The 25,846-nt window shown below is 37.3% G+C and overlaps 1 protein-coding gene across 1 annotated transcript; it reads left to right on the top strand.

The window, feature by feature from the left end:
• Window positions 1-40: 40 nt before the first annotated feature.
• On the top strand, window positions 41-24,867 carry DDB1 (damage specific DNA binding protein 1). Its single transcript, XM_081965391.1, has 27 exons — window positions 41-237; window positions 398-546; window positions 1,698-1,814; window positions 4,328-4,549; window positions 7,079-7,193; window positions 8,105-8,202; window positions 8,833-8,991; window positions 10,458-10,541; window positions 10,823-10,939; window positions 11,531-11,633; window positions 12,156-12,231; window positions 12,323-12,431; window positions 12,819-12,997; window positions 13,081-13,244; window positions 13,330-13,437; window positions 14,458-14,665; window positions 15,805-15,900; window positions 16,694-16,805; window positions 17,687-17,810; window positions 18,079-18,243; window positions 20,278-20,372; window positions 20,515-20,685; window positions 20,942-21,051; window positions 21,152-21,321; window positions 21,495-21,597; window positions 23,631-23,754; window positions 23,948-24,867. The coding sequence occupies exons 1-27, from the start codon at window positions 177-179 to the stop codon at window positions 24,029-24,031; spliced, it is 3,423 nt and encodes a 1,140-aa protein (XP_081821517.1). The 5' UTR covers window positions 41-176; the 3' UTR covers window positions 24,032-24,867.
• The last annotated feature ends 979 nt before the right edge of the window (window positions 24,868-25,846 follow it).

Here is a 25,846-nt window from a genome sequence, read left to right on the forward strand (position 1 = left end):
AAGACCCGCAATGCTCTCGGCTTGCTCTTTCCCCCCGTCGTGCACCGCGCGAAGCTGGACGCCGGCGCTCTGGGTGCTGGCGGTTTCTCACTGGTGCCATTGAGGGCGGTAGTGGGCCCTCAAGGCTGCGCTCGGCACCGCCGGTCCTCGCCTTCCGCCTCGCTCCCGGCCTCGCCATGTCGTGCAACTACGTGGTCACCGCACAGAAGCCCACGGCCGTCAACAGCTGCGTCACCGGTAATGGTTTGGGAGGAGAGGGGCCTTTCCCGGGATTGGTGAGCGGGCGCGGCGGGGAAGAATGAAGGGAGGAGGCCGCGGGGCTTTGCTGCGTCCCTCCGGCTTCGGGCTCTGCCAGTCGGAGCGCCCTCACCCCCGAGGCCTTTTCTCTTCGCCCCAGGTCACTTCACCTCCGCGGAGGACCTCAACTTGTTGATCGCCAAGAACACCCGCCTTGAGATCTATGTGGTCACCGCAGAAGGGCTGCGGCCCGTCAAGGAGGTGGGCATGTACGGCAAGATCGCCGTCATGGAGCTCTTCCGCCCCAAGGTGAGCATCGCCCCCTCCTCCCGGAGGACAGCGCGGCCGCTGGGCTCCCTTTTGCTTGGGCAGGGTAATAATAATACGCCTCGGATCCTTTACGGCTCGCTTTGCCCAGGAAGGGATTCCTGCAGCGGATCGGGTTAGGCTTCTGGTTCGAGCGGAAAAGTTTCGTTGGTTTTTTCGACCCTCATGCTGGTTAAAACCCCGGTCGTTGGGGGGGAATCAATGGTAAAAGTGAAGTGGGTGGAAAACGTGGCCTTGTGGTTTGCTAGCCAGGTGGAAGGGTATGGTTTTGTTAAAATTTCAGCCCGGTGTTCTGTTTATACTGGGAAGACGCCTTTGAAAAGTTCAAGGTATGCAAAGCCTTTATATTTTTAGGACTGGTGGCCTGCTGGAATTTAGCACGTTGTGATGATTGTGCGCAGCCAGTCTGTTGTGGGTTAATTGTGTGGACCTGTCATGTGGCCCGAGTATTTTCTTCTGGGTGATTCATTTTTGATATGGTCATGATGGGACTCGGAAATTTGCCATATTACTCCAGTATGTTGTGCTTCGCTGCTGCTGACTCAGCAGTGGTGGGACTCAGCCAGTTCGAACCACTTCAAGAGAACCGGTTGTTTTATTATTTGAATCCCACCACTGCTGCGGAGTATCAATAAAAGTGAGAACTTGGTCTTTTTAAGGGTAATATTTGAAAGAAAAAACATATGTGTGTTAAGCTCTTTTCAACAGTAATCTTCTCAACCAACTTTTGTAAATCTATTTGAAAAACAGGTATGCTGTCTGGCCTGGCCATTTCAATAACATTTGAGGTAAAATGCTTGCATTTGTTTGTTGCAAGTCTCCCTTGAACATCAACAGCTCTGGTGCTTCTCATGTTCTTTGATGAATTCATATTGTGTTTCACATGAAACTAATTAATATGCTTTCTGATTAAATACTTTTTGGAGGAACTTATTTATGTGCAGGTACAGAAGAAAATGCTTAATGCAGCATTAATACCATAGGAACTTGTGATAAGCAAAAGCATCTGTATTTCAAACATTTTTCATTTGAGATATACATTTTACAAATGGAATAATATCTTGTTGCTAATATGTTGCAGAATGTGGAGTGTTGTTTCTTTTCTAGCTAAAACTTTTTTTTCTCCTCCTCAGGGGGAAAGCAAGGATTTGCTCTTTATTTTGACAGCAAAATACAATGCTTGCATTCTTGAGTATAAACAAAGTGGAGAGAACATTGACATCATCACCAGAGCCCATGGTAATGTGCAGGTAAAGGAAAATGCATTAAGTGTTATAGGTACATTATGATTCAGGACCATACAAGAGTTTTCTGTATGGTTTGTAAACCAAGTTTGAACTTTTGGATAATGTATATTCCAAGTTAAGTAATGTAAATAATATAATTTTATGTGTTGAAATTAATGAATAGAACAATTTGAGAATTGAGACTATGCTTGTCTTTTTCTTATCAAATTATTGGATGGACACTGTTAAATACTTCCTACTTTTCCACTAAGTCTTTGTTCCTTCTAGTGATGTGCAATTAAAAATGCATTTGTCATTGTCATGAGATCTAAGTAGCCTTGTTTGTTCTGATAGCTATTTTATATTCTTGTGATCTCTTGCAAACTCTCATTGAATATGTTTCAAGAAAAAATATTTACAATCTCCTCAGTTCTTAGAATCTTGTTCTACATAAAACATTGCTATTCTTCATAAAGGCAATTTATAAACAAAACATTTTTATATGCAGCAAAAATCATTCGAGTGGTTAGTTGTCTCGGTTTCTTGCTTTTACACTCCCCAAAGGCGTGTCATTGACTACTGTGAAAAATGGGTAGCTTCATTTATCTTATCTATATCTGACTTAATAGGGCTTTTATTTTAAGCATTCACTTATTATTTAAAGGCCTTTTCTTGGAAAAATCAGGGTCAAAATTTAAAAATGTAAGCTATTTTTAGTAACTGAACAAATCTGTCCTTGTTTCTTTTCTCCCAATTCTATATTGTACTTATTGGAACTCAGTCAGACTCTTCAGTTGTCTCTCCCTTCCATCCAAATGTAACTGGGGGAATGAATTATTTTTATAATTGCACTGCCCTTGTCTGTTTGTAGTTCTTAAAGATATGGTCATTTATCATGTTTGGAGGAAGGAGGGGATTATATTAATAGTTTAGTTATATTTCAGATACTCCTATCCCACCATTCACCTTCCAGTTCCAAATTCAAGTGAGATAACTTATTTTACATTAGCCTTCTGAAGTTCCTGTTATGCCATTCACTGACTATGAGGGTAATAGCCCACCTTTTCTCCAAGACACGAGAAAATATGTGCTTATCATAGTTGGCAGAGAGGGATTAAATATTTATAAGTTGTATTAGGAACCTCTTGTGATTTATATAAAGGCTAGGGACATTTATTCTAATTTTTTTTTTAAAAAAACCCTACATTTAAATATTATTTAAATACTATTGACATGTAAAAAATAACCATTGCCTTTACTCCTAAGTTGTATTTTAGCTAGTTTAGAATATTTTTCAAAGGGTAAAACCTGCAGACTTGCCAGAATATGTGTTCTTGAGACCTAATTTCACCCAATGTAAAGCAACAGTGTACGTATACAAGCTTTATAGTACAGGTAATCCTTGCTTGATTAGCACAATTGGGACTGACAACTGCTAAGTTTGTTAAGTGTGTTGTGAGACATCACATGACTATGATGAGCTTATGACATTACCTCTGGTGGTTATTAAGCAAGACATGTCTATGACTTGTAATTTTACTGCTGACTTCTTCCTTGATTCTGTTATTGGAAGCCACTATGAAGTGTGCAAATGGCGATCAACTCACTGCAGGATATTGTAATGGTTGTAAGCACTCGCCAATTGTGAAGCATTTGGGTTTTGATCACGTAACCCAGGCCTATCAAACTGGCAGCCCGCAGGCCAGATGCGTTCCATGTGGGCCACACTCATCCCCGCTCTGCAAAGGCAAAAAACGTTGTGATACATCACTTTATGCAATCGAGTTTGACACCCATGATGTAACCCCAAAGAAGATTATGACAGTTGTGAGGTCCGATGGTAGTTTTTCAGCACCATTGTAACAGTTGCAAACCAGAGCTGTTGTCAAGAGAGAATAATATAATGTAATATGTATATATGTAATGTAATACAATATGTACATATGTAACATAAGTCCTGCTTGTTTATTACTTTAAGATCTTGATCTTGGGTTGTTAAATGTCCTGTTCAGTTTTTAAAGGAGAAAAGAAAAATTCAACATTATTTCGGTAAAATTGGATTTTTTCCATTAGTTGTCAAGCTCTAAAATTACTTTTGCTAAAGTATGAAAATCAAAATAGCATGTTTTCCAAGTAGATCTACATATACATATGTAGGAACTACATATCCAATATAATATGTAATTGAAAGTTGTGGATTAAAATATATAAGTGCATAAACTTAATTTTGAAATATATAGATTTGTCAACCGAGATCCATGAGTTATTTACTGTGTTTTTGAAATGGTAGTGAAGGATTCATAGTAATTATAAAATATGGACGGACACACAAAAAATGAGAAATGGCTGCTGTTTGAAAGTCTAGGCGTACATGAACAACATAGCATAAATTAGAGTATTCATCATGAATGAGTCAACTATTGGCTAATGCACAAAAAACAAATTCATGGATTTTAGAAGATTTAACCTTGCATGTTTTTATTGTTGTGACAAAAGAGATTGTACTAAGAATATTTGATTTATGTCTTGTCCTATAGGATCGTATTGGTCGTCCATCGGAAACAGGTATAATTGGCATAATTGACCCAGAGTGCAGAATGATTGGACTAAGGCTTTATGATGGCTTGTTCAAAGTGATTCCTTTGGAGCGAGAAAATAAAGAATTAAAGGCCTTTAACATTCGACTAGAGGAGCTACAAGTTATTGATGTGAAATTCCTCTATGGCTGCCAGGCCCCGACCATATGTTTTGTTTATCAGGTAACTACATTGGATCTGAATGTGTGTTGTAAAAAAATTGCTGAGCTAGTGGGGCAGGGTCTGAACATTATTTAACATATCTGTTAATTATAAACAATCAGTGAGTTGGTTCATGGGGGAAAAGAAATCCCAGAATCTTTAGTAAATATTTTTAGTATATATTTTTTCTTTCTTTCTTGTTAGAACAAACCAAATTAGTACCAAAGTATTTGAATAATTTGGGACTTATTGAGTTAGGTGTTATCAAAAACAAACAAACAAATGAGATTGGAAAGAAGCAGAAAAATCCAAAATCTAAATCAGGAATTACAGTCATGTGGTTTGCCATTTAAAACCAGTCTCAAGATGATGCTTGCAGACCAAATATGCTTTCTATAGACAGCTGTTGTCAATCTTAGGTTATATTACCATTTAGGTAAAAAGAATAATATTTTTTTCAAGGATTGTTTTCTTTTCCACAAACATTATTTTGATTTATTGACATTTTTGACTTTGTATTACTATAGCTCTACTAGCCCATGACTAAGGGTTACTGATTTGATTCAGTTGTAATAGTTTCAATCTACAAACAAGTTTCTAAAGTTAAAATGATTAAAATAATACTCCTTTAATGTGCAAAGCTGTTAAGAACTGTTCTTGATTTGTTACATTTTTGTTTTTCTGTGAAGATCAGATAGAAAACTGGCTTAATCACCCTCCAGAAGCCATGATTTGATCTTTGTAGCCATTCTGGTTTAAAATTCAGTTCATTCCTGTCTGGAAATCAATTTTGGGACCAAAATATTAAAGGCCATGTGACCCAGGATTATTATTTTTAATTCTTTAACCACTGCCCTTGAAAAGCAGTATGGTTAATCACCCTTGAAACTTGTTGCTTTCATTAGTTTTATGTTTGGTATTCTGAATTATCTACTAATACATAATTTTGCACTGGACAAAAAGAGAGGTAAATTCCCTTTCAGCATAATTGCCTTCAGATAAGAGATGGGCAATCCAATACGTAAATAAATAAGAACTAAGCAAGTTACCTGCAAGGACCTGCAGTGCTTCTAGCAACTGACTGCATTTCCATTCTCAAATTACAGGAGACTAGGTCCCCCCCCCCCCCCATGTAGAACAAAAACAGCATTTATTTGTTTTTTTATTATGTTTATTTATTTATTATATTTTATTATATTGTTTTTTAAATTGTTATGGTTGCTGTGATATCTTTAGCAATTTAGGGATGTGTTTGTGTGTGTGTGAGAGAGAGAGAGAGAATGCGCAAAAACACATTAAAACAATATTGAAAAGCCTTACAAAGGCAGATCAGATAAAATTCCAGTCTATAATTAGTTCAAACTACAATCATACAAGCTCCAGCTGACCACTAGACTTCCAAGTCTGGGATGTTGGGTTTCATTGCTAAATGTATTAAGGGTGAATTACTTCTGCAACTATCATAGAAAGATGGGCAAGGGACAGAGCAATGTTTGTTCTTATCGTCAGCATTGTCAGTTTCCCAACATTTCATGCTTTGACAGAAACACAGTGTCCTGGCCGCAGAAGCATGAGGTGTTCTGAGCCTCCACATAATAATTGTTACCTATTTGTTTACTTTTCGTGCACCTTTAATAAAAGTGTGGTATTATGGCAAGTAGGGAAGAAATTTCATTTTGTAGCTCAAGGCTGAACTTAGGGGGTCCTTGGTGCTCTCTGAGCTTGGATGTTTTCTGCAGGTATTTTATTACCAACAAGCTTAGCAAGTAACTAAGTGAACACCGAGGATCCCACAAATTTAATTCTACTATTAGTTTTCTAAACTGTACTGGGTATAAGTCTTTTTCCTGGATAACTAGCAAAAAATGAAATAGGCTATCGGTGGAGATCTGGATCAACTATATTTGTGTTCTGCACAGTGTCTTAACAGGGAAAGTCTATTTTTCAGGGCTCACCAAATATCTTAATTTGGTTATAATTGCAAGAGAGTCTCATATTAGTGATTTGTCCATTCTCTTTTAGGAGAGACACTGAGTGAATTTTTTTCTACATTAGTAAGAAACTTTATAGGACTAATTTACCACAAGCTTGCCTTACTAAATCAATCCAGAAAATGTGCTGTCTTGAGATTCCAGCATCAGGAAAATTGGATTTTTAAAACCCACTTTGTTTCAAAAAGTTTTCATGAATGGAAGAAGTAAAGAAAGAAATCCGAAGGCTTTAGTGAAATAAAGCAAAATAGTTACTATTTGAAATAATGTATGGATAATTATATAACATATAATCACTCCATTAGCTGCATTAGATCACGACTAATATTCAGAATTATTTTGTGGGAGAGGCATTCCTTAGGTTTTGAAGTTGCTTTAATGAAAATGCATTGCATCTATATATTTTTTCAATGCATAAATGTTATAAAAATAGAAGAGAAATGTTTCAGGGAATGTTTGATTCTTGAACATTCATATGAAAATGATCTCATATGTTAAATTAATTTTAACTAAACAGTGATGGATTTGTGTTTAGTGGTTATACTTTCCATTCCTCTAGGATCCACAGGGCCGTCATGTCAAAACATATGAAGTGTCTTTGCGTGAGAAGGAGTTTAACAAGGGACCGTGGAAGCAGGAAAATGTAGAGGCTGAAGCCTCAATGGTGATTGCAGGTGAGTTTGGGCCTAAAAATACACTTCTGCCAGCTAATAAGGTAACTATAGTTATTTAGATATAAAACCCAGCATTTTTAAAAAAGCTCCGTAGACTGTTTTTAAGACACTGTATTAAACTTGCATCTAGAAAAAAACCCCAGTGGTGGGGCAGTTGGTCCAATTTCAATTTGTATAAAAACTTTATTGCCCCAGGCTCTCAGGCCCAGAATAGTTATGTAACTTGAGCAGTGCCTATAGTGAAAGTAGTGCTGCCCAGTGATAACTAGTTAGCAGGCTAAAGTTGTCTTGAAATCTTAAGAATCCATCATTGCACAGCTGCATTTTTAGACTAAACTATGCTGGCAGGAAAAGCTCAGGAATTATAATATTCAAGGTGATTGAGGAAGATTGAGGATATAGTATCAAAGAAAAAAAAATGAATGGAGAAACTTATAAGCCGCAAAAGCTTGAGTATTTTAAAGACAGATCTATATTTAAGTTTACCTGGTAGCTTTGTGAGAAAAAGACCTGCTTTAATGAAAATCTGAAATTTATTGATTTCTTACTGTTCATTTATTTGTAACCCCTATCCAAGACAAAGTTAAATTGCTGTTTAAGAAACTAAAATTAAAATGTGCTTGCTTTTAGTAGTAAAGAAACGGAAAACTGTTTTCTAAAGTATAAAATAAAATACGGTTAGGATATTGACTATCTGAATTACTCCTAATAATCAGTATATTTTCATGCTTTTAAAGTATTTTATTACATTGAAAAGTGGCTTTTTTCTGGTGAACTGGAAACTTTATTAATATAAACAACAGCTATTGAAATTTAATTTAATACACTTAGGTTGCCTGGTTTGTATTCCTTTCCTGTGTTGATTATTCTCTATGCATCCGAGATAAATATTCCCAACAATTTCTTTGTAGTGCCTGAACCATTTGGAGGGGCCATCATTATTGGACAAGAATCCATTACTTATCACAATGGTGATAAATATCTGGCTATAGCCCCACCCATCATTAAGGTAAGCAGCAAAATACTCGGAAAGGTATTTGCTTAAAGCTGGAATTCTGTGCTTCATATTTACAGTTTGTTTAGTATGATGTAAGAAAGCAGGTACACTCTTAATATTTTATGCTGCATCCCATAGGTCCCAAACAAATATGATTTGTATCTTTTATGCAGCATCAGTTTGCTTGCCTCTAGTTTAAACATTTTGCTAGGTCATAAATTAAATTTATTTAGGTAGGTGTTGCATTTTTTCTGTGTTTTAACATTCTGTGAGCTGTCCAGAGTTGTTGGCAAGTGGAAGGTCTTAGAAATGGAAATTAAAATTATAAATAAATGGGAATTTCTGTGGGCATCTGGCCTACATTAACTGCTTGCTGCATTGTCTGCAGTTTTTTAGAATAAGGGTAGACACATTTGGAATCTGGAGAATGTGTTTCATGTGCCCTTAAATGGCTGTTCTGTGAATTTGGCTAAACACAAGTATATATATCAAGAAGGAAACTAGGGAAACTGTTCCTTATATCTGTAGGTTGTTTTTTTAACTATTGCAGCTTACTCTTACTAGAGGAATAATAAAATCAATGTTAAGGCCATCCTGCCTTTTCAAAGACTTCTGAGTAACACTTTTTCCCCCCTGAAACAGCAAAGTACAATCGTATGTCACAACCGGGTAGATCCAAATGGGTCCCGTTATCTATTGGGAGATATGGAGGGTCGGCTATTCATGCTGCTTTTGGAGAAGGAGGAGCAGATGGATGGTGGAGTCAGTCTCAAGGACTTGCGTGTGGAATTGCTTGGTGAGGTAGGTTTTGTTTTTGCCTCCATTTCTGGAGCATCTGGGGTGTTATGTCAGCTGGAAGAAGAACTAGAACAGTGGAAAAAAATTCCTGCTGATACCGGAAGAGACAGAGTCCTTCCCAAATACTACTTTTTTGTAATTTTTGAACATAGGTTTTAGAATTATGCTGCATTAAAATAAGCAAAAAACTGTTGTTCAGCAGAATTTTAAAATGTTGTAATAAAGGTTTATATTTCATGATTCATAATTGGAGGGTTATATAAGTCATTGATTATTTTTTTCTCAGATTTAAGTTATTACAAAATGTATTTCATTTAAAACATCAATTGAATATACAGGAAGCACTGAAAAAATTGACTTGTGACCATTTTTCTTAGTTACAATCTTTGTAGTATTCCCCATGATTATGTAATCAAAATGTATACACTTGGCAACTGACTCACATTTATGACAGTTGCAGTGCCCCAGGGTCATGCGATCACATTTTACAACCTTCTGGCAAGCAAAAGTTACGGGAAAGTCAGATTCATTTAACAACCAGGCTATTTACTTATTAACTGCCGTGATTCACTTAACAACTGTGGCAAGAAAAGTCATAAAATGGGGCAAACTCACTTAATAAATTCTCATTTAATAACATAAATTTTGGGCTCAATTGTGGTAGTAAGTCAAGGACTATCTGCATACCCTATCTTTCCACTGGCAGATTGTCTCTTAGATGACACTAAAATAGAATACGCATTGAATAAAAAATGATTCACCAAAAGCCACATTGGCTACTTTTTCTCCCAGTGGAAACATGAAACAAAACAAACGTTGACTTCATCCTTGACCTGTTCAGAACTGGAGCAGAGCCATCTTTTGTATTCTCACATATGGCTCTCTGGTGGTGATAGCACCAAGAGAATGATCTCTCGTATCTGGGTTTAAAGCCCAGACTAGAACTTAAATACTCGCCTTCCTTCAAAGGAATGTAAAGAAAAGTGCTTAAATTGATGGCGATTTGATGTACCAAATAAGGCCAAGAGAGAATGTCATCTAAAATCACTTACAAGTTTTCATACTTGTAAGGGATAAATCCCTACTTACAACTAAGACATATTTAATTATGTTTTGTTGTGGCAATGTATGTTCATTGGATACTTTTAATATGTCTTCTAATGTACAGTATGTGCTGCTAATGTACATGTGCAACTATTGACATTCAAAGCCAGAAGCATGTTTGAGATCTAGGTGTGAGTACAATCACTGCATTTGTAGGAGCTTCTTAAAGAACCCACAACTTTTCTTGGCCTAGTACAATAGCTGCATAATTCAAGAAATGCACATCTCTGAGTAAGGACATGCCTGCATATACATGAGCATCTCCATGCCAAAATATCCTTCCTGCTTTGGGTTTAAATTGTGCATCCCTATTATTATGTCTTTAAAATGCCTAATATCACTCATTTTGCCTTATTTGTTCCTAGACATCCATAGCAGAATGCCTGACATATTTGGACAATGGTGTTGTGTTTGTTGGCTCTCGTCTTGGGGATTCCCAACTTGTGAAGGTAAAGTAATTGCTGTTAATTAATAATTAAGGTACCAAGAAATAGTAGTTTGCTAATCTTTTGATTATTATATATTTAAATGGCATTGTTGTGAGCCCGCTAGTTTTATTTATGTCATTCTTAGCAATTTTATTCTCTTGGTATTTCTTCTTTTTATTTTGAGACAAAGTAAGACAAAAACTGGAATTTTAATACATTTTGCTCAAGTAGATCAAATAAAGAAAATTTAAGCAAACAGTTTCTTATTTTCACAAGAAACATAATATTATTTTCGTTCCTAGCTCAATGTGGATAGTAATGAACAAGGCTCCTATGTTGTGGCCATGGAAACTTTCACCAACCTCGGGCCAATTGTGGACATGTGTGTGGTAGATCTTGAGAGACAGGGTCAAGGCCAGGTAAAAGTTGATTCTTCTTTCCCTGCACCAGGAATAATGAATCTTGCTAATATAGGTGCTTTATATCTGCTCTGAAATACTGCTTTACAATAATATATTTCCCCCCAGTTGATCTGTGTGATGTATATTAATTTCCGCTGTTGAAAACCCCAACCTATTGTCTCTCATCAAACTTGTGTGTTAGGAGGAAGTTGATAAATTAGCTTCTTGCTGTTGTGAGCTCAGGTCTGCCCAATTATAGTATATGACACAGATTCTAGTAAATCTGATAATAGCTTGGAAAATTATTATTCTGTTGACTCTTGAAGTAAGGCTATTTCAGAGAGCTAGAAAGGCTACTTTTTCTGGCATATGCATTAAATTCTGAAATAATAATACAGGTCATTTCAGGAAAGTTCTTGTTTCACTATAGGAATGGAACCGACTGCAGGATTTTGTCTTAATTGAGATTTTTGATTAGGTAATTTACTAAAAGATTGAGGAAAACTTTTAAAGGGTGGGCGTGAATTACTATTCTCTATAGTTACATTGCATCTTCCTTAAACTTTAATAATGTAATTGGTATATGCTAACTATACCTGCTTTTTACAGCTGGTTACATGCTCTGGTGCCTTTAAGGAAGGTTCTCTGAGAATCATCCGGAATGGAATTGGGATTCATGAACATGCCAGCATTGATCTCCCAGGGATTAAAGGTGTGTGTGTGTGCATGTCTCCGTTAGAAACAGGTGATGAAGAAATGTTAGTCTATACTATTATCAAGGTTGTCAGTTCTCAGATTTTTTGAATGAGCTTTTTTTAAATGTGTGCTAACCTTCATAAAATCTTAGAAAACTGAATATACTATTTAGGAAATGTTGGCATCTTTTCAGAAAAAGGGTTTGGGTATTTTGTATGTGGGTGCACACTATTCCTCCCCCGGGTATATTATTATGTCTTCTCTTTTTCTTCTTGTTATGTATTCTTGCTGTTATTTACCTTTTTGTTATATAACCTATTCTCAGAATCTTAATTTTTGAAAGTACAATATATTTTTCTTAGAAACAATACCCAGTTAGTTGAATATGTTGTACAAGTCCAATGTCTTTGAATTAGCATTGCGGAAACATTGATGATTTCAGAAAGTGTTCGGGGGGACATTTTTGTTTGTTAAGTTATGAAATCCCCTGAGTTTTCCAAAGGAATTTAATAAGAACCACTTTGTCTCTGAATTGCAGGATTATGGCCTTTGAGGTCGGACTCTCACCGTGAAACTGATAACACCTTAGTGCTGTCTTTTGTGGGACAAACCAGGTAGAGGAATAACATCCATGAAAGTGTTGAATATGGCTCTTGGTTATTAGGTCTTCTGGGGAGTTTGATTAGGCTTTCCTACCTTCTGCAGAGTTTTGATGTTGAATGGGGAGGAAGTAGAGGAAACAGAACTGACAGGATTTGTGGATGATCAGCAGACATTCTTCTGTGGTAATGTGGCTCATCTGCAGTTAATCCAGGTAATCTACATTTTTTTAGTGATACATTTTTTTAGTGATAAAATGTAAGGTATGAGTGACTAAACTTTTGGGGTGAAGAGCCACATTTAGAACATGGAATATGTGAGGGTGTTACGTTTAAAACAGAATGTTATTTTGTCCATAGGCAACATAATTGTTCTTAAAATCTAGTAATATTTTTCATGATTTTTTTCCAATTGGTTTCAATTTAGTCAATCTTAAAATTAAACATGGTGGATTACATTTTTTAAAAAATTGTAGCACTTGAAGAAGTTGAATAAGTTGTAGAAAGCCTTATATGTGTCGTGGTCACATATTCTAATGCCTAAAGAATATGTTACCTTTCGGTAAGGAAGAAATAGTAATGGACATTATTTGTCCCTATAGATAACATCAGTCTCAGTCCGGCTTGTCACTCAAGAGCCAAAGGCTCTGGTGAGTGAATGGAAAGAGCCAAATGGGAAGAACATCAGTGTTGCTTCCTGCAATAGCAGTCAAGTAGTGGTAGCTGTGGGGAGAGTGTTGTACTATCTGGAAATCCATCCCCAGGAACTCAAACAAATAAGGTCAGTCTGAACTAACTATTTTGGAGTTATTTTGTGTCAGAGTTGAGTATTGATATAATGTTAACAGTTTAATATCTTGCCAGCTTTACAGAGATGGAGCATGAGATTGCCTGTCTGGACATCACCCCCTTGGGAGACACCAATGGCATGTCCCCTCTCTGCGCTATTGGCCTTTGGACAGACATTTCAGCCCGTATTCTTAAGCTGCCCTCATTTGAACTATTACACAAGGAGATGTTAGGAGGAGGTAGAAATTTCATTTGTGTGCTTGGTGTTGGGAAGGGCAAGCTAACTGCAAAGAGTGATATTACAACTTGTATCCCGCTTTACAGAGATTATCCCACGTTCCATTCTGATGACCACCTTTGAGAGTAGCCATTATCTGCTTTGTGCCCTAGGAGATGGGGCCCTGTTTTATTTTGGACTGAACATTGAAACAGGTAAAAATGCAGTTTTCTGCCCTGTAGATTTTCTTTTTTTATTTCAAACAATGAACAAATTACATGCCCGTCAGGTTTTAGCAGAACTCAAAATCCAGCAAATAGAGCTTGGCCCGATAATACAAGCAGGAATAGAATATCTGAACTCTAGACATCTCTTTGGTGTAAATTTGAACAGAGCTAAATCATTCCACATCAGATTTATTGTTTTTTCACTTCATCAATATATTGAGGCTGTAAGGAAGTGTCATACAGTAACTGTTATTTCCTGGTTTACACATTGTATCAACTTAATCTGGTTGGTTAACTCGTCTGATTATGACTTACTGATGAAATAATGATTATGGGAAATTAGACTAATAGAACTGGCCTATATCCTCTTATCATTTAGCAACCGCAATTTATTCCTTAAAGCGTAAGGGAGGGAGAGGAAGGGAGGGAGAGAGAGAGAGACCCTGTGAAGATCACTGATTGCTGCCACCTCTTTCAGATAGTTTTCTTATGTAACTTTGCCAGCTCTGGTATGTCACCTACCCAAAATTTGACTGTAAGTGTGTACATTGTTTAGAAAAAGAGGTTTTTTTTAACCATCACATTTGCAAATAGTTGCTAAACACATGCCTGCTGTCATTTTGTCTTTATTTACCATAAGTAGCTCAAGTTAGACATCAGGAGATCCGTGATTAGATTTTTCAGGGTTTAAGTGTAAGACCAGCCGAGGGTATATGAATTTTACCTCCCTGAATCATTTTTCTGTTCTAAAACAAGCCCATCCAGTATCTAGAAATTATCATTGGTTCATGAAGGAACCTGTATAGACATACAGCTGTATTTTGGGATGTCCTCTAGCTTTCGGGAATAGTTTTAATACATTTAAAGTGCTACCGGATATATACTTCTCTAAAATACAAAAGTTTCATTTTTTTCAATAATGAAAAGTAATCACAAAGCAGCTAATTTGCCCTGCTCCCCTCCCTCTCTTTTAGTGGGTAGGCTCTAATAATATCCTTCCTCTGGCAGGTTTGCTGAGTGACCGTAAAAAAGTAACCTTGGGAACCCAGCCCACTGTTTTAAGGACATTTCGCTCACTTTCTACCACCAATGTGTTTGCTTGCTCTGACCGCCCTACCGTGATTTACAGCAGCAACCACAAACTGGTCTTTTCCAATGTCAATCTTAAGGAGGTGAATTATATGTGCCCTCTTAACTCAGATGGGTACCCTGACAGGTAAGTGTGTTTGGTTCCTTCGTTTCAAGTGACCAGTGGTTCCACAAAGCATAGCATGCTCTCTTCCTGCTTAGCCAGTCTGGTCAACTCTTAATTAAGTAGCCAACTTGCCCTATATAAAGAACACAAAAATAAGCAATTTACTTTTGAAATATTGGGATTAAGAGAATAGGGACAAAATGTTAGGCAGTTCCAAAGTTACAAAAAAAATTGTTTACATTGTATCCTTCCTCTTCTCCCTTTTGCTGGTGCATCCTGGCTAATGTGAGTTTGGAGAAAAGTAATTGTCATATACCTGTTGTATAATAAATATTCAGCCTGCTTTATATCTTCCTGTAAGAAAGGACTCTTCTATTTCATCTATATTTGATATCATTTCTGTGTTGAATTTTATGTAATAATACCTTAAGAAACTTTTGAGCGGTCATGAGTTTTATCTTCCATTATGCCAGTTGCCAAGTCACTAGGCAAGAAAAGTGGGATTTCCAGTAAATTATTTTTCAGTGTCTCAAGGCCCCTGTTCTAGAATAGGTTTGATTGGTCTAAAATAATAACACTCCAGAAATACGCTGGTGATTCCTTGGTAAAATTGGTGAAATGGTAACTCACATTTAGGATTGTATGTGGAAACATAGTTATGAAGATAGAGATTGGTGGTGATCAACACTAGCAAACTTAGTCCATCTATAAGAAGGAGAAGATTTATAGAAGGTTAAAAATTCGAAAGAAGATTAAAAGGCTACTTTTTTGTACTGCAGAAGAAAGCTGTTGGAAACAAAATCAGAAATATACTGTACCCACCATAAACATTTATTTCATTTCATACAAAATGTAACTCTTGTCTTTGTCTGCTTTACCAATATATGAGCTGTTTTCCATGTACATTTTCTCCCTTGTATCTCTTAATGGCCAGATGCTCCTATGTAATACTTGATAGTTCATGAAACAATACTGATTTTGACATATATTTACTGCAGGTTTTTTTCCTTTTTACACTTTCAATTCTGTCAAGTCTTGCTAAGTACTGTACAAGTCCTAATATTGGATTATTTCTAAAACGTAATAGGTAAATACTCAAGAATTGAAAAGTATAGTGGAGTGATTTTTTTTCTTGAAAATGAAATATTTTTATTTTGTAGCTTAGCTCTGGCCAACAACAGTACTTTGACAATCGGCACCATAGATGAAATTCAGAAACTGCATATCCGCACTGTTCCCCTTAATGAATCACCCAGGTGAGCAGAGCTAAACTTGTTGCTGAGAATTCACCAGTTTTTAAATAATGTAACTTTCTCTTTCTTTCTTTCTTCCTTCCTTCCTTCCTTCCTTCCTTCCTTCCTTCCTTCCTTCCTTCCTTCCTTCCTTCCTTAATTGTGAGGTTCATAGATCTTTTCAAGGAAACATGCTTTTTGGACATGGATGTTTATGAGTGAGTTGGCACCTACTGTATTTTTCAGAGTATAAGACGCACCTTTTTCCCCTCAAAAAAGAGGCTGAAAATCTGGGTGCATCTTATACATTGAATACTGCATTTGGTGAACCCCGCCCCTTCACCAAAATGGCTGTGCATAGCTTTTAGGAGGCTTTCAGAGAGCTCCTGGGGGCTGGGGAGGGCAGAAATGAGCAAAAACTGGTCCGTTTTTTGCTCAACTTTGCCCCGCCCCCCAGCCACCAGCAGCACTCTCTAAGCTTCCTAAAGGCTATCCATTGCCCTTTTGTGGTCAAAAAATGGACCTGTTTTCACAAAATCGGGTCTTTTTTGCTCGTTTTTGCCCCCCTCCCAACACTACAAGCCGCCTGAAGGCTATTCATGTCTTTTTTTAAAAAAACAAACAAAAAGGGGCCAGTTTTCGCGAAAAACTTTTTTTTTTAATTTGCCTCTTCAAAACTTTGGTGCGTCTTATATTCTGAAAAATATGGTAAATTGAATAAATTAGATGTTGCTTCTATGATCAATGTTTCTTAGAGCATATGGATCTTATACATATGAGTGTGTGTAGATACCATGTGTCTCTTTCTGTCATGTAGAAAGATCTGTTATCAGGAAGTCTCTCAATGTTTTGGCGTGCTCTCCAGTCGTATTGAAGTTCAGGATGCTAGTGGAGGCACCACTGCATTGAGGCCCAGTGCAAGTACCCAGGTGAGAGCCATCAATAATCGTGTTTAGAACTGCCTTGAAAATGCACGGATTTCAGTAAAATGCTTAACATTCTGCTTAACATTCTGATTATGTTTATAAATCATTTGGAAATCATCTCCATTTCTCATCTGATAATCTAAACTTAAAGATGGCTAGGTACCAGTGCTGGGTTCCGGGTTGTACGGCACGGTACGACCTTACCGGTAGTAGCCGGGAGCAGCGGCCACTGTATCGGTACAGTGGCTCGTTTGGCCCACCTCCCACGTTCCTTACCTGTTCTTGAAGCAACTGGGCCAATTGCGCATGTGGTCACAGCGTGCGGCTCCTGTGCGACCTCCGCCAAGCACCTGGGTGTCGCAGGGCAGTGGTATGCGCAGCGGGTGTGCCCAACGAGGATGCCCGGCCCCATGCACAATGTACCGGTTTTGCTGGGAGCTGGAACCCACCACTGCTAGGTACTTATTTCGGGATAAAAAAATACATTGTGGCTCAGTTGCATGTTGGGCTTCTTCAGTGATTTAAATGCTTGCTAGCATAGATTTCCATATTTACTTTGCTTTCTGCCTATCTTTTATGAGGAGGTCTTAGAATGTATTGGTATTTCTTCCATGTGGACTGATTTTCAGTCCCTTCCATAAGCAGGAAACGTGGTAGTTTTATACTGGTACTTTAAAATAAATTATCTTCCATGACTTCTTTCTCAATCCAAATATGGTTTTATTCTTCATAAATGTGGCATTTCTGATGCAAACCTTCCTCCAAACAGTTTTTGCCACAATTTTTTTTTTTAGTTATTTTATTCTAGTGAACGTTCTTTGGACTTATTTCTGTTATCTCTGGGTCTCTAGCTTAAAATGCTTACTTTTCTCTCCATATTTTAGGCCCTTTCCAACAGTGTGAGTTCTAGCAAGTTGTTCTCTAGCAGCACAGCTCCACATGAAACATCATTTGGTGAGGAAGTAGAGGTACACAATCTGCTCATCATAGATCAGCATACATTTGAAGGTATCTGCCTCATAGGTTATATTTCACTGTTGATGAGATAACTGTTTTGGGGAATCATGAGATTAGGAGAAGAGAGCCATCTAGTGTATTTGCTGGCTTGGATCCTTTCAGGATCCAAGGGGTCCTGGATCATCTTGAGGATCATTTTATTGAATTTCTGTAGGTTTTTGCAGTTGCATGCTTTATCCACATTGTTCCAAACATGACGCTGAAGTCAATATTTTGTTGAGCTCTTTAACTCTCCCTTTTTTTTACTGTTTGTCTTCAGTTCTCCATGCTCACCAGTTCCTGCAGAACGAATATGCACTAAGCCTGGTCTCCTGCAAATTGGGCAAAGACCCCAACACCTATTTCATTGTGGGAACAGCCATGGTGTATCCTGATGAAGCCGAACCCAAGCAAGGCCGCATTGTGGTGTTCCATTATTCTGATGGTAAAGTCTAAAACTCTTTTTGGATCTCTTCCTAGAAACAGCTGAGTTGCATGGACTTGTTTCCTTTTATTAATAATTATTTTGTCATGGAAAAAGTGAGTTTGTTCCTAGGTTCTTTTACCCTAAAAGTTTAGAATATTCTTTTCAGTTCTTGAAGAGCCGTCTTGTTTGCTTCATATGGGAAAAAATAACCTGAACATCTGGTTTTTTAAGAGTTTGGTATTTAAGTTATTTATAAGATGCTGAAGTTACCTGGATGGCTTACAGTATTATGTATTATAAAAGAGATCTAGTGGGACATGCAATTAAATCACTGTAACAGCACCACATATCCAGGGTCTGCGAAAAAAAAGGGTGTGTGTAAAATAAAAGTTTTAAAGCCTTGGAAAATATGGGAAAAGTGTTCATTTGGCATTAAGAAACCCAGTCATTGTTGTCAGCCATTCAGTCATGTCCAACTCTTGGCTACACTTATGGATCAGCACTCTCCATACCCCTCTGTCAGGCACCGCCTCCTTCAGCTCCGCCATGATCATTCTGGTATCATCCTTTATAGTTTCCAGCCAAGGGGTACTATAGCATCCCCTTCTCCTTTTTCCATGGATCATTCCCAACATGTTTGATTTTTCAATTGAGTCAGCTTGCATCACACAACCAAAGTATGATAGTCTTTGTTTGGCAGTCTTGGCTTCAAGTGATATTTTTGGTGAGATTCGGTATAGGACTTTGTGATTTTTGCAGTCCATAGGATGTGTAATAGTTGTCTCCAGTACCATAATTCAAAAGGTATCCACCCTTATAATATCTATATTTTTTAGAGTCCAGGTTTTGCAGCCATAAGTAGGAATTGGAAAAATTATTGCAATGACTGTGAAACTTGGAAAAGCACAGAATATTCATCAAAATAGCACTGTTAGCAATAGCTACCTATGTTGTATTGCTAAAAGAGAGCACAAGATCTCAAATGATAATCTCAAAATATGGTTAAATGGTCAAATAAGGAGATATAAATTTATTCTGATTCCTATTCTTAAGAGCAGCCTAAGCTTTTTGAGTCCTTCCATTGATTCTTTCATAGTGATTAGTTGCATGCTAGTTGAGTTAAGAAGTCTTTATTTTCACTTCATTTCACCTCATCAATAAAATGGATAGTTCAGGTGGAATTACCTAGACAGATTTATGACTCTTGAAAATGATGAATATTTTTTTTAGTTAACAACTGAGAAATATTTGCGGTGATATTGAGTAATTTGCAAAATGACTAAAGAGCCTTCAGAAAAGTTGGTAGAAGTTAAAACTATTACAGTTGTTACAGATTAAGTGCATACCTGGTTTTATTGTATGTTATGTTATTGTCACAGAAGATTATTACATAGCACCACATACCTGCAAATAGACTGATAGTTTACCCTGATTTTGAGGGGCAGAATTAATTCATTTTAGTCATATCTATGTGGCTACTAAGAGTTGATACCAGCTTGATGATACATAATCAGAAAGAGAGTCAAGGGGTTTTCTGTTCACTTCAACATTTGAAATTTCCTGAAATTTCCTTAGTTCTGTAGGTGAGGCACCATCTTTATGAAGAGCTCCTGATGAGGCGAGCATAAAGAGATTGTAACTGTTAAAAGAAAGATAATTAAAGACCTCCCTGACATACACCAATTTTTCTATGTCTTGCTCACATTTAAGATTGGGTATTGCAATATTTCAGAAAATAATTAGAGTTCACTTGTGGCTAGCATTTACATTACTCTGGATCCATAGTGAACAAAATGCTTAAATTAACTTCTGGAAGTTTTCATGATAGAATTTTAAAAATATTTTATAATGTCATACATTTTATAACAAATCAACTTTATGCTGCAGAAAGCAAGGAGGGCTTCCTATAATCCAAGGGGAAAGCTACATTTCATGGCATAATATCGAGATGTTTTTGAGGCTATTAATTTTTTGTTGTTATTTGTAGCTACACCATGAAATGTAAGGAAGCTGTGTATTTTTCAAGTCTTCTTGTATTAATGTGTATCCTAGGTAAATTGCAGAGTCTGGCTGAGAAAGAAGTAAAAGGGGCCGTCTATTCCATGGTGGAATTCAATGGAAAACTCTTAGCTAGCATAAACAGCACGGTAAGGTTTCCAAAGCTCTCACATCGATATTTCCTAAAACTGGATTTGCTTAGTGAACTGTGAAAGAGAAATGTTTTGGACTTTGCAGTATTGTTCCAGATCTGTTTTAGCCTTACCCTTACAAATCTGTCTTGTCTAACAGGTGCGATTGTATGAATGGACAGCAGAGAAGGAGCTTCGCACCGAATGCAACCATTACAACAACATCATGGCACTCTATGTGAAGACAAAGGGCGACTTCATTTTAGTTGGAGATCTTATGCGCTCTGTACTTCTGCTTGCCTATAAGCCCATGGAAGGAAATTTTGAAGAGGTATTAATTCAGTTTTTACCTCAGTGTGTATAATGGAAATTGCAATACAGAGTTTAAGAGAATAGAAAAATATTTGGTGGCAGAAGAATCTAATTGTGTGTTTTTAAAAAAAAAAACTGCCTAGGTTATCTTAAGTTGGCCTCTCCATTTCATTCTGCATTTAAAACCGGTAGAATTCTACTTCAGGGCAGAAAAGTCTCATCTTTGTGGAAAATAGATTGACTTGGTTGGTAGATTGACTTATATATCGTTACAGATTGCTCGTGATTTTAATCCAAACTGGATGAGTGCTGTGGAGATCTTGGATGATGACAATTTCTTAGGGGCAGAGAATGCGTTTAATTTGTTTGTGTGCCAGAAGGACAGGTGAGATGACCTTCCAAAAAGGTAGGCCAAAGTGAGCAAATAATAGGTTGGGACAAAGGGTTCACCCTATCCTTTTCCTAGTAAACGTTTTGTATTGCAGTGCTGCGACAACTGATGAGGAGCGCCAGCATTTACAGGAGTTTGGGCTCTTCCATCTGGGTGAATTTGTCAATGTCTTCTGTCATGGGTCCCTAGTCATGCAAAATCTGGGTGAAACATCTACACCAACACAGGGCTCAGTGTTGTTTGGCACAGTCAATGGAATGATTGGTAAGGTTAGATATTAAGCCAGAAAATTTTGCCATCTCCCCATATAGTCTGGTACTCGGGGAGGGCTTATCTGGCACTAAAATAATATCTATCCTTTGTTTCCAAAGTGATCTTAGAGTAAATAGATAACTGTTTGTTTCTTTTTAAAAATAATGCTCTGTCTTTATTCACAGGACTGGTGACTTCTCTGTCAGAAAGCTGGTATAATCTCTTGTTAGATGTGCAAAACAGGCTCAACAAAGTCATTAAAAGTGTTGGGAAGATAGAACACTCTTTATATCCTTTCTTTCTTGTGTTTCTCTTTAACATACACAACACTTTGTAACATTAGCCATTATACAAGAACCACGAATGGTTCCTGCCCACCAGCTTATAGTTTGCAGCACAGAACCAAATGGGTGTAGATCTGCAGTATGAATGTATTCATTCTTCTTACATCTTTAGGAAAAAACTAGGGATAGGATACTGTATTTCTAGTCACGGTTATAACTTATGTCCTTCTTGACTCCCTTACAAAAATTGCTTTTGCATATTGAGAACTCTCTTGACTGGAATATTTATGGGCCTTGGAGAAGTGGTAATGCAACACCAGATTAAAATGAGGAGCGTATTGGTGCTTTAGCAGTGCCAGTCAAAATAGTTCAGCTTTTTTTTAGGAATTTATATATGCTATAGATCACATATTTTACTAGAATTTAGTCTGATTAATTATGGTTTATTAGATATAATTGACTGGGTTGACATAATAAAATTGTAAACCATTATAAACAAACTATAGTAGATGGGAAAAATAGCCAGTCTATTTTACATTATGGCTTAATATTTTGTGTGAACCAGACCAATAGCTACTTGCCAGACACCATAGTACACGGGTGTCAAACTCACCACGCCACCTTGTCATTACATGATGTTTCATAAAGTTTTTCCCCTTCGCGGAGCTGGGGTGGACATGGCCTGAGTAAGATGCATCTGGCCTCCAGCTGCCAGTTCGATACCCCTGCTATAGTAGAATCTCTTACAGGATGAAAAAAGGACTAAGCTAGTCTTCTATGAATTGTGAGTAATTTGAGGTAAAATTTAAAGGTGAATTCTAAACAACATACACAAGTGGTTACTATGATACCGAATAATTAACTAGAAAATCTGCACACATTGTCATCTGCAGTCAATCTACATAAAAAACGTATGAGTGAAACATGCCAAGGAAAACTAAAACAGCATGAGAGAGGAAGATATTCATGGCATGATTAAAATATTCAAGGGGGTGACCAAAATTGAAGAACTATGCTGCATTTAATAACTGTTCATTTGATTAATTATTGTTAAGTCAACAATAAGCGGGTATTACTTTAGAATGGCAGAATTGTCATATTTTGCTTTCAGGCTTACAGAATAAAAGTTTGAGACTTAGAATGGAAAATATTTTTATCATTGAACCTCCATACAGTTCACGTGTTACATAGAGACTGCCAAATTCTGTTGATAGTTATCTATAATACTCCAGATATATACTTCATAATTTCATTAAATCAAGTTCTCTTTCTCCTCTATGAAGTATTATTTTAAAAACTCATAATATTGAAGAAAATTACTGTTTCAAGATAATGTATTTTCTTTTCAGTTTTTGAAATATTCATAGTCGTGTGTGTCAATAAAACACCTTTCATTTGTTGATGGCCAGTTGGCCATTATTACATGGGTAATAAAATCAGAATTTATTTTTAGTTTAAGGTGTACATGTTATGCATGTCATACCATGTTCCTGCAACATTATCTTCTGTAATATTCCATACGTCAAATATAATAAGTCATATATAATACATCAAATATAATATATTTTTTAAAAAATATAACCAGTAACTGAGATTTGGAATAGTTCTATCATTAAATAGCAAATATTAAGAATTACTAAAATGTTTTCAATGTTTGCCTAAATTATAGTTAATATTGAAATTATTTTGTTCTCCTGAAAAACAACCTGACCTTTTGAAACAGTGCTCTTCTGTCACATGAGAATACAATCTGTCATCTCTAGATGAGGATTACTATTATGTGGCGCTATGCACTACACACATGAATAGGTTGCTGTAATATTTGATTTTGAACACGTAGGCTGAAGATTCTCAAGATTGTAGTTTGAACTGGTCTGCTTGTATAGGATAAGTGAGGAAGATTAAAGACATACATTGCACTATTGGTTCTGTTCCGGGTGATAAGTTAGGGGACCGTTCTTGCCACATACTTTTGTTTTTATGGGAAAGGTGAAGCCATATTTTGCTGAGTTTTATTTCCTTGATTCTTGATTTTACCTGGAGATCATTTCATACAGAACGCAAGACAGAGCCAGCCACTGGATTTATTGATGGTGATTTAATTGAAAGCTTTTTGGATATCAGCCGACCCAAGATGCAGGAGGTGGTGGCTAACTTACAAGTAAGTTGAGAAAATGACCCATGTTGAGACAATCCTTGTTGTTGGCCATGACTTTGATTCTGTACTTGCTTATTTGAAGTAAAGCTATGAACTTGGGTTTTGCAGTATCAGGATTAAGAAGAGGTATATACGCTTGCCCTTCTGTCTGCCACACGACTTTACTTCACCTCTGCCTCTTGCCTCCTTGTTTCAGATTGATGATGGCAGTGGAATGAAGAGGGAGGCTACGGTAGATGACTTGATCAAGATTGTGGAGGAGCTCACTCGTATCCATTAGCTGAATGAGAAGATAACTTCCTGCACCTTCCTTCAGGATAGCATATGGAGTCTTTCCCGACTGGTTCCCTCGCCAGTTTCACTGTAATGCTAGAGCAGTAGCAATGTGCCTGGATGAAAGTGGGAAATCTCTGAACTGAAGCCATGTTGCTAAAGACTTGCAAATGCAGTGTTGGCAGTTGACGACATTGTATTCTGCTTGGATTCACCATCCATCTGCCACCAAATAGTGGTCCCAGCAGGTTTTTCCCTCTGAGTAACAGCAGCTGGCAAAGATGTCCCTCTGCCTAGACTCTTTCCACACTTCATTCGCTGTTGTCTTAGAACCTCTGATTTTATTTTGTTCCTGGTGTTTTTAAGTGGAGGTCTTTCCCCATACCCCTCCTTGTTTGGATGAGAAGGTGGCTAGATGGCTGCAGTGGCTGTTGGAAAGATGGAAGTGACATTTAACTCTTTTAAGGTGCTTTCAGGATTAGGGCTGCTTAATCTCGAGGAACCCAATTGTGGGTAGCAGCCTCTCTATTCCAACAGATTTGCTGCTTATTCAGGGAGAAGAGACTAGATTGCAATTTTTTCTGTTATTGGTTTTGAAAATTTTACCAAATAAAAGTAGTCCAAGAGGAAAGGTTTGGCTGTTGTCAAAATCTTTTCATGCTTTTCTGAACTCCTTTACTGAGGAGGAAAGAAACTTTGTTCTCTCATGTTTTATATTTCAGTACTCCCATTAGTCTATCTATAGGAAACTGACTACTCTCATTTCATTTTGTTTTCGTGGTTTCTGGTCAATAAGCTTGTAGAAGTTTTTTAAGGGGATGACAATATACCTTGTTACCTCTTTTCTCTCTCTCATTCTTGCCAGTAGGAGGCAGACTTTTAAGAAGAGGGTGGTGGGATTTTGTTGTTATTGTTGGACTGATAAGCACAGGGTTCCCACTTCCCATTGTTCTGCTGTCACATATTAAGAATTTTCATTCCCTTCTAGCGCGTGAGAGTTAGAAAAGACTTTTTTGCATTGGACATTTTACTTAATTTTTCTCCCTTTTGGGGTGGTGGTGGTGGTGGTGTAAAAGCTTGTCATGACAATTCTGTGATAAGAGTTGATGGGCTGGGGGAAAGGCTTTTCTTCAAATTCACCCCACAAGTTCACATCATTGCATCACTAAATGCCAGAATTAGAGTGAAAATGCTTCAAAATTCATTGATAAAAAGTTAAATGCACAGTGCAGCATGCCTCTACTGGATTTGGCTTCAAGATTTTTTACCCATTGTCATGAAATCACTTCATCCTCTTTCTCAGTTGGAGGGACAAGAAAACCTGATGTATGGTGGACTTTCAGTTCCATCCACAAAACATGGGTGCTTGTTTGATGTGCAGTTGGGGATGGGGTTTATTTTGTCCTTCAGGGTCTTGAAAGCATTTGAGCAAACCTTAAGGAATTGTAAAAATGGAAAAACAACCCGTAGTTCTTCGATATGCTCAGCAGAGGACAGAATATTTGTTAGGTGGTTCTTGACTTACAACATTCAATTAATGATGGTTCAAATTTACGACGGCCTCAGAAAAATTGACTTATGATCTGTACTCACATTATGACCATCATGCCACCTCCACAGTCATGTGATTGTAATCCAGGAACTTAGCAACTGGTTCCCATTTACGAGTATACTTGCAGCATCCTGCAGTCGCATGGTTGCGATTTAATGAACTTTTTTGCAGTTTTCTAGCATGAAAGGCCCATTGGGGAAGCTGGACTTGCTTGACCATCAAGTGATTTGATTCACAACTGTGTGATATGCTTAATGACTGCTGTCAGTG

The sequence above is a fragment of the Natrix helvetica genome (genome assembly GCF_964273705.1).
Source record: "Natrix helvetica genome assembly, chromosome: 1".
In the NCBI taxonomy this organism is placed as follows: Eukaryota; Metazoa; Chordata; class Lepidosauria; order Squamata; family Natricidae; genus Natrix; species Natrix helvetica.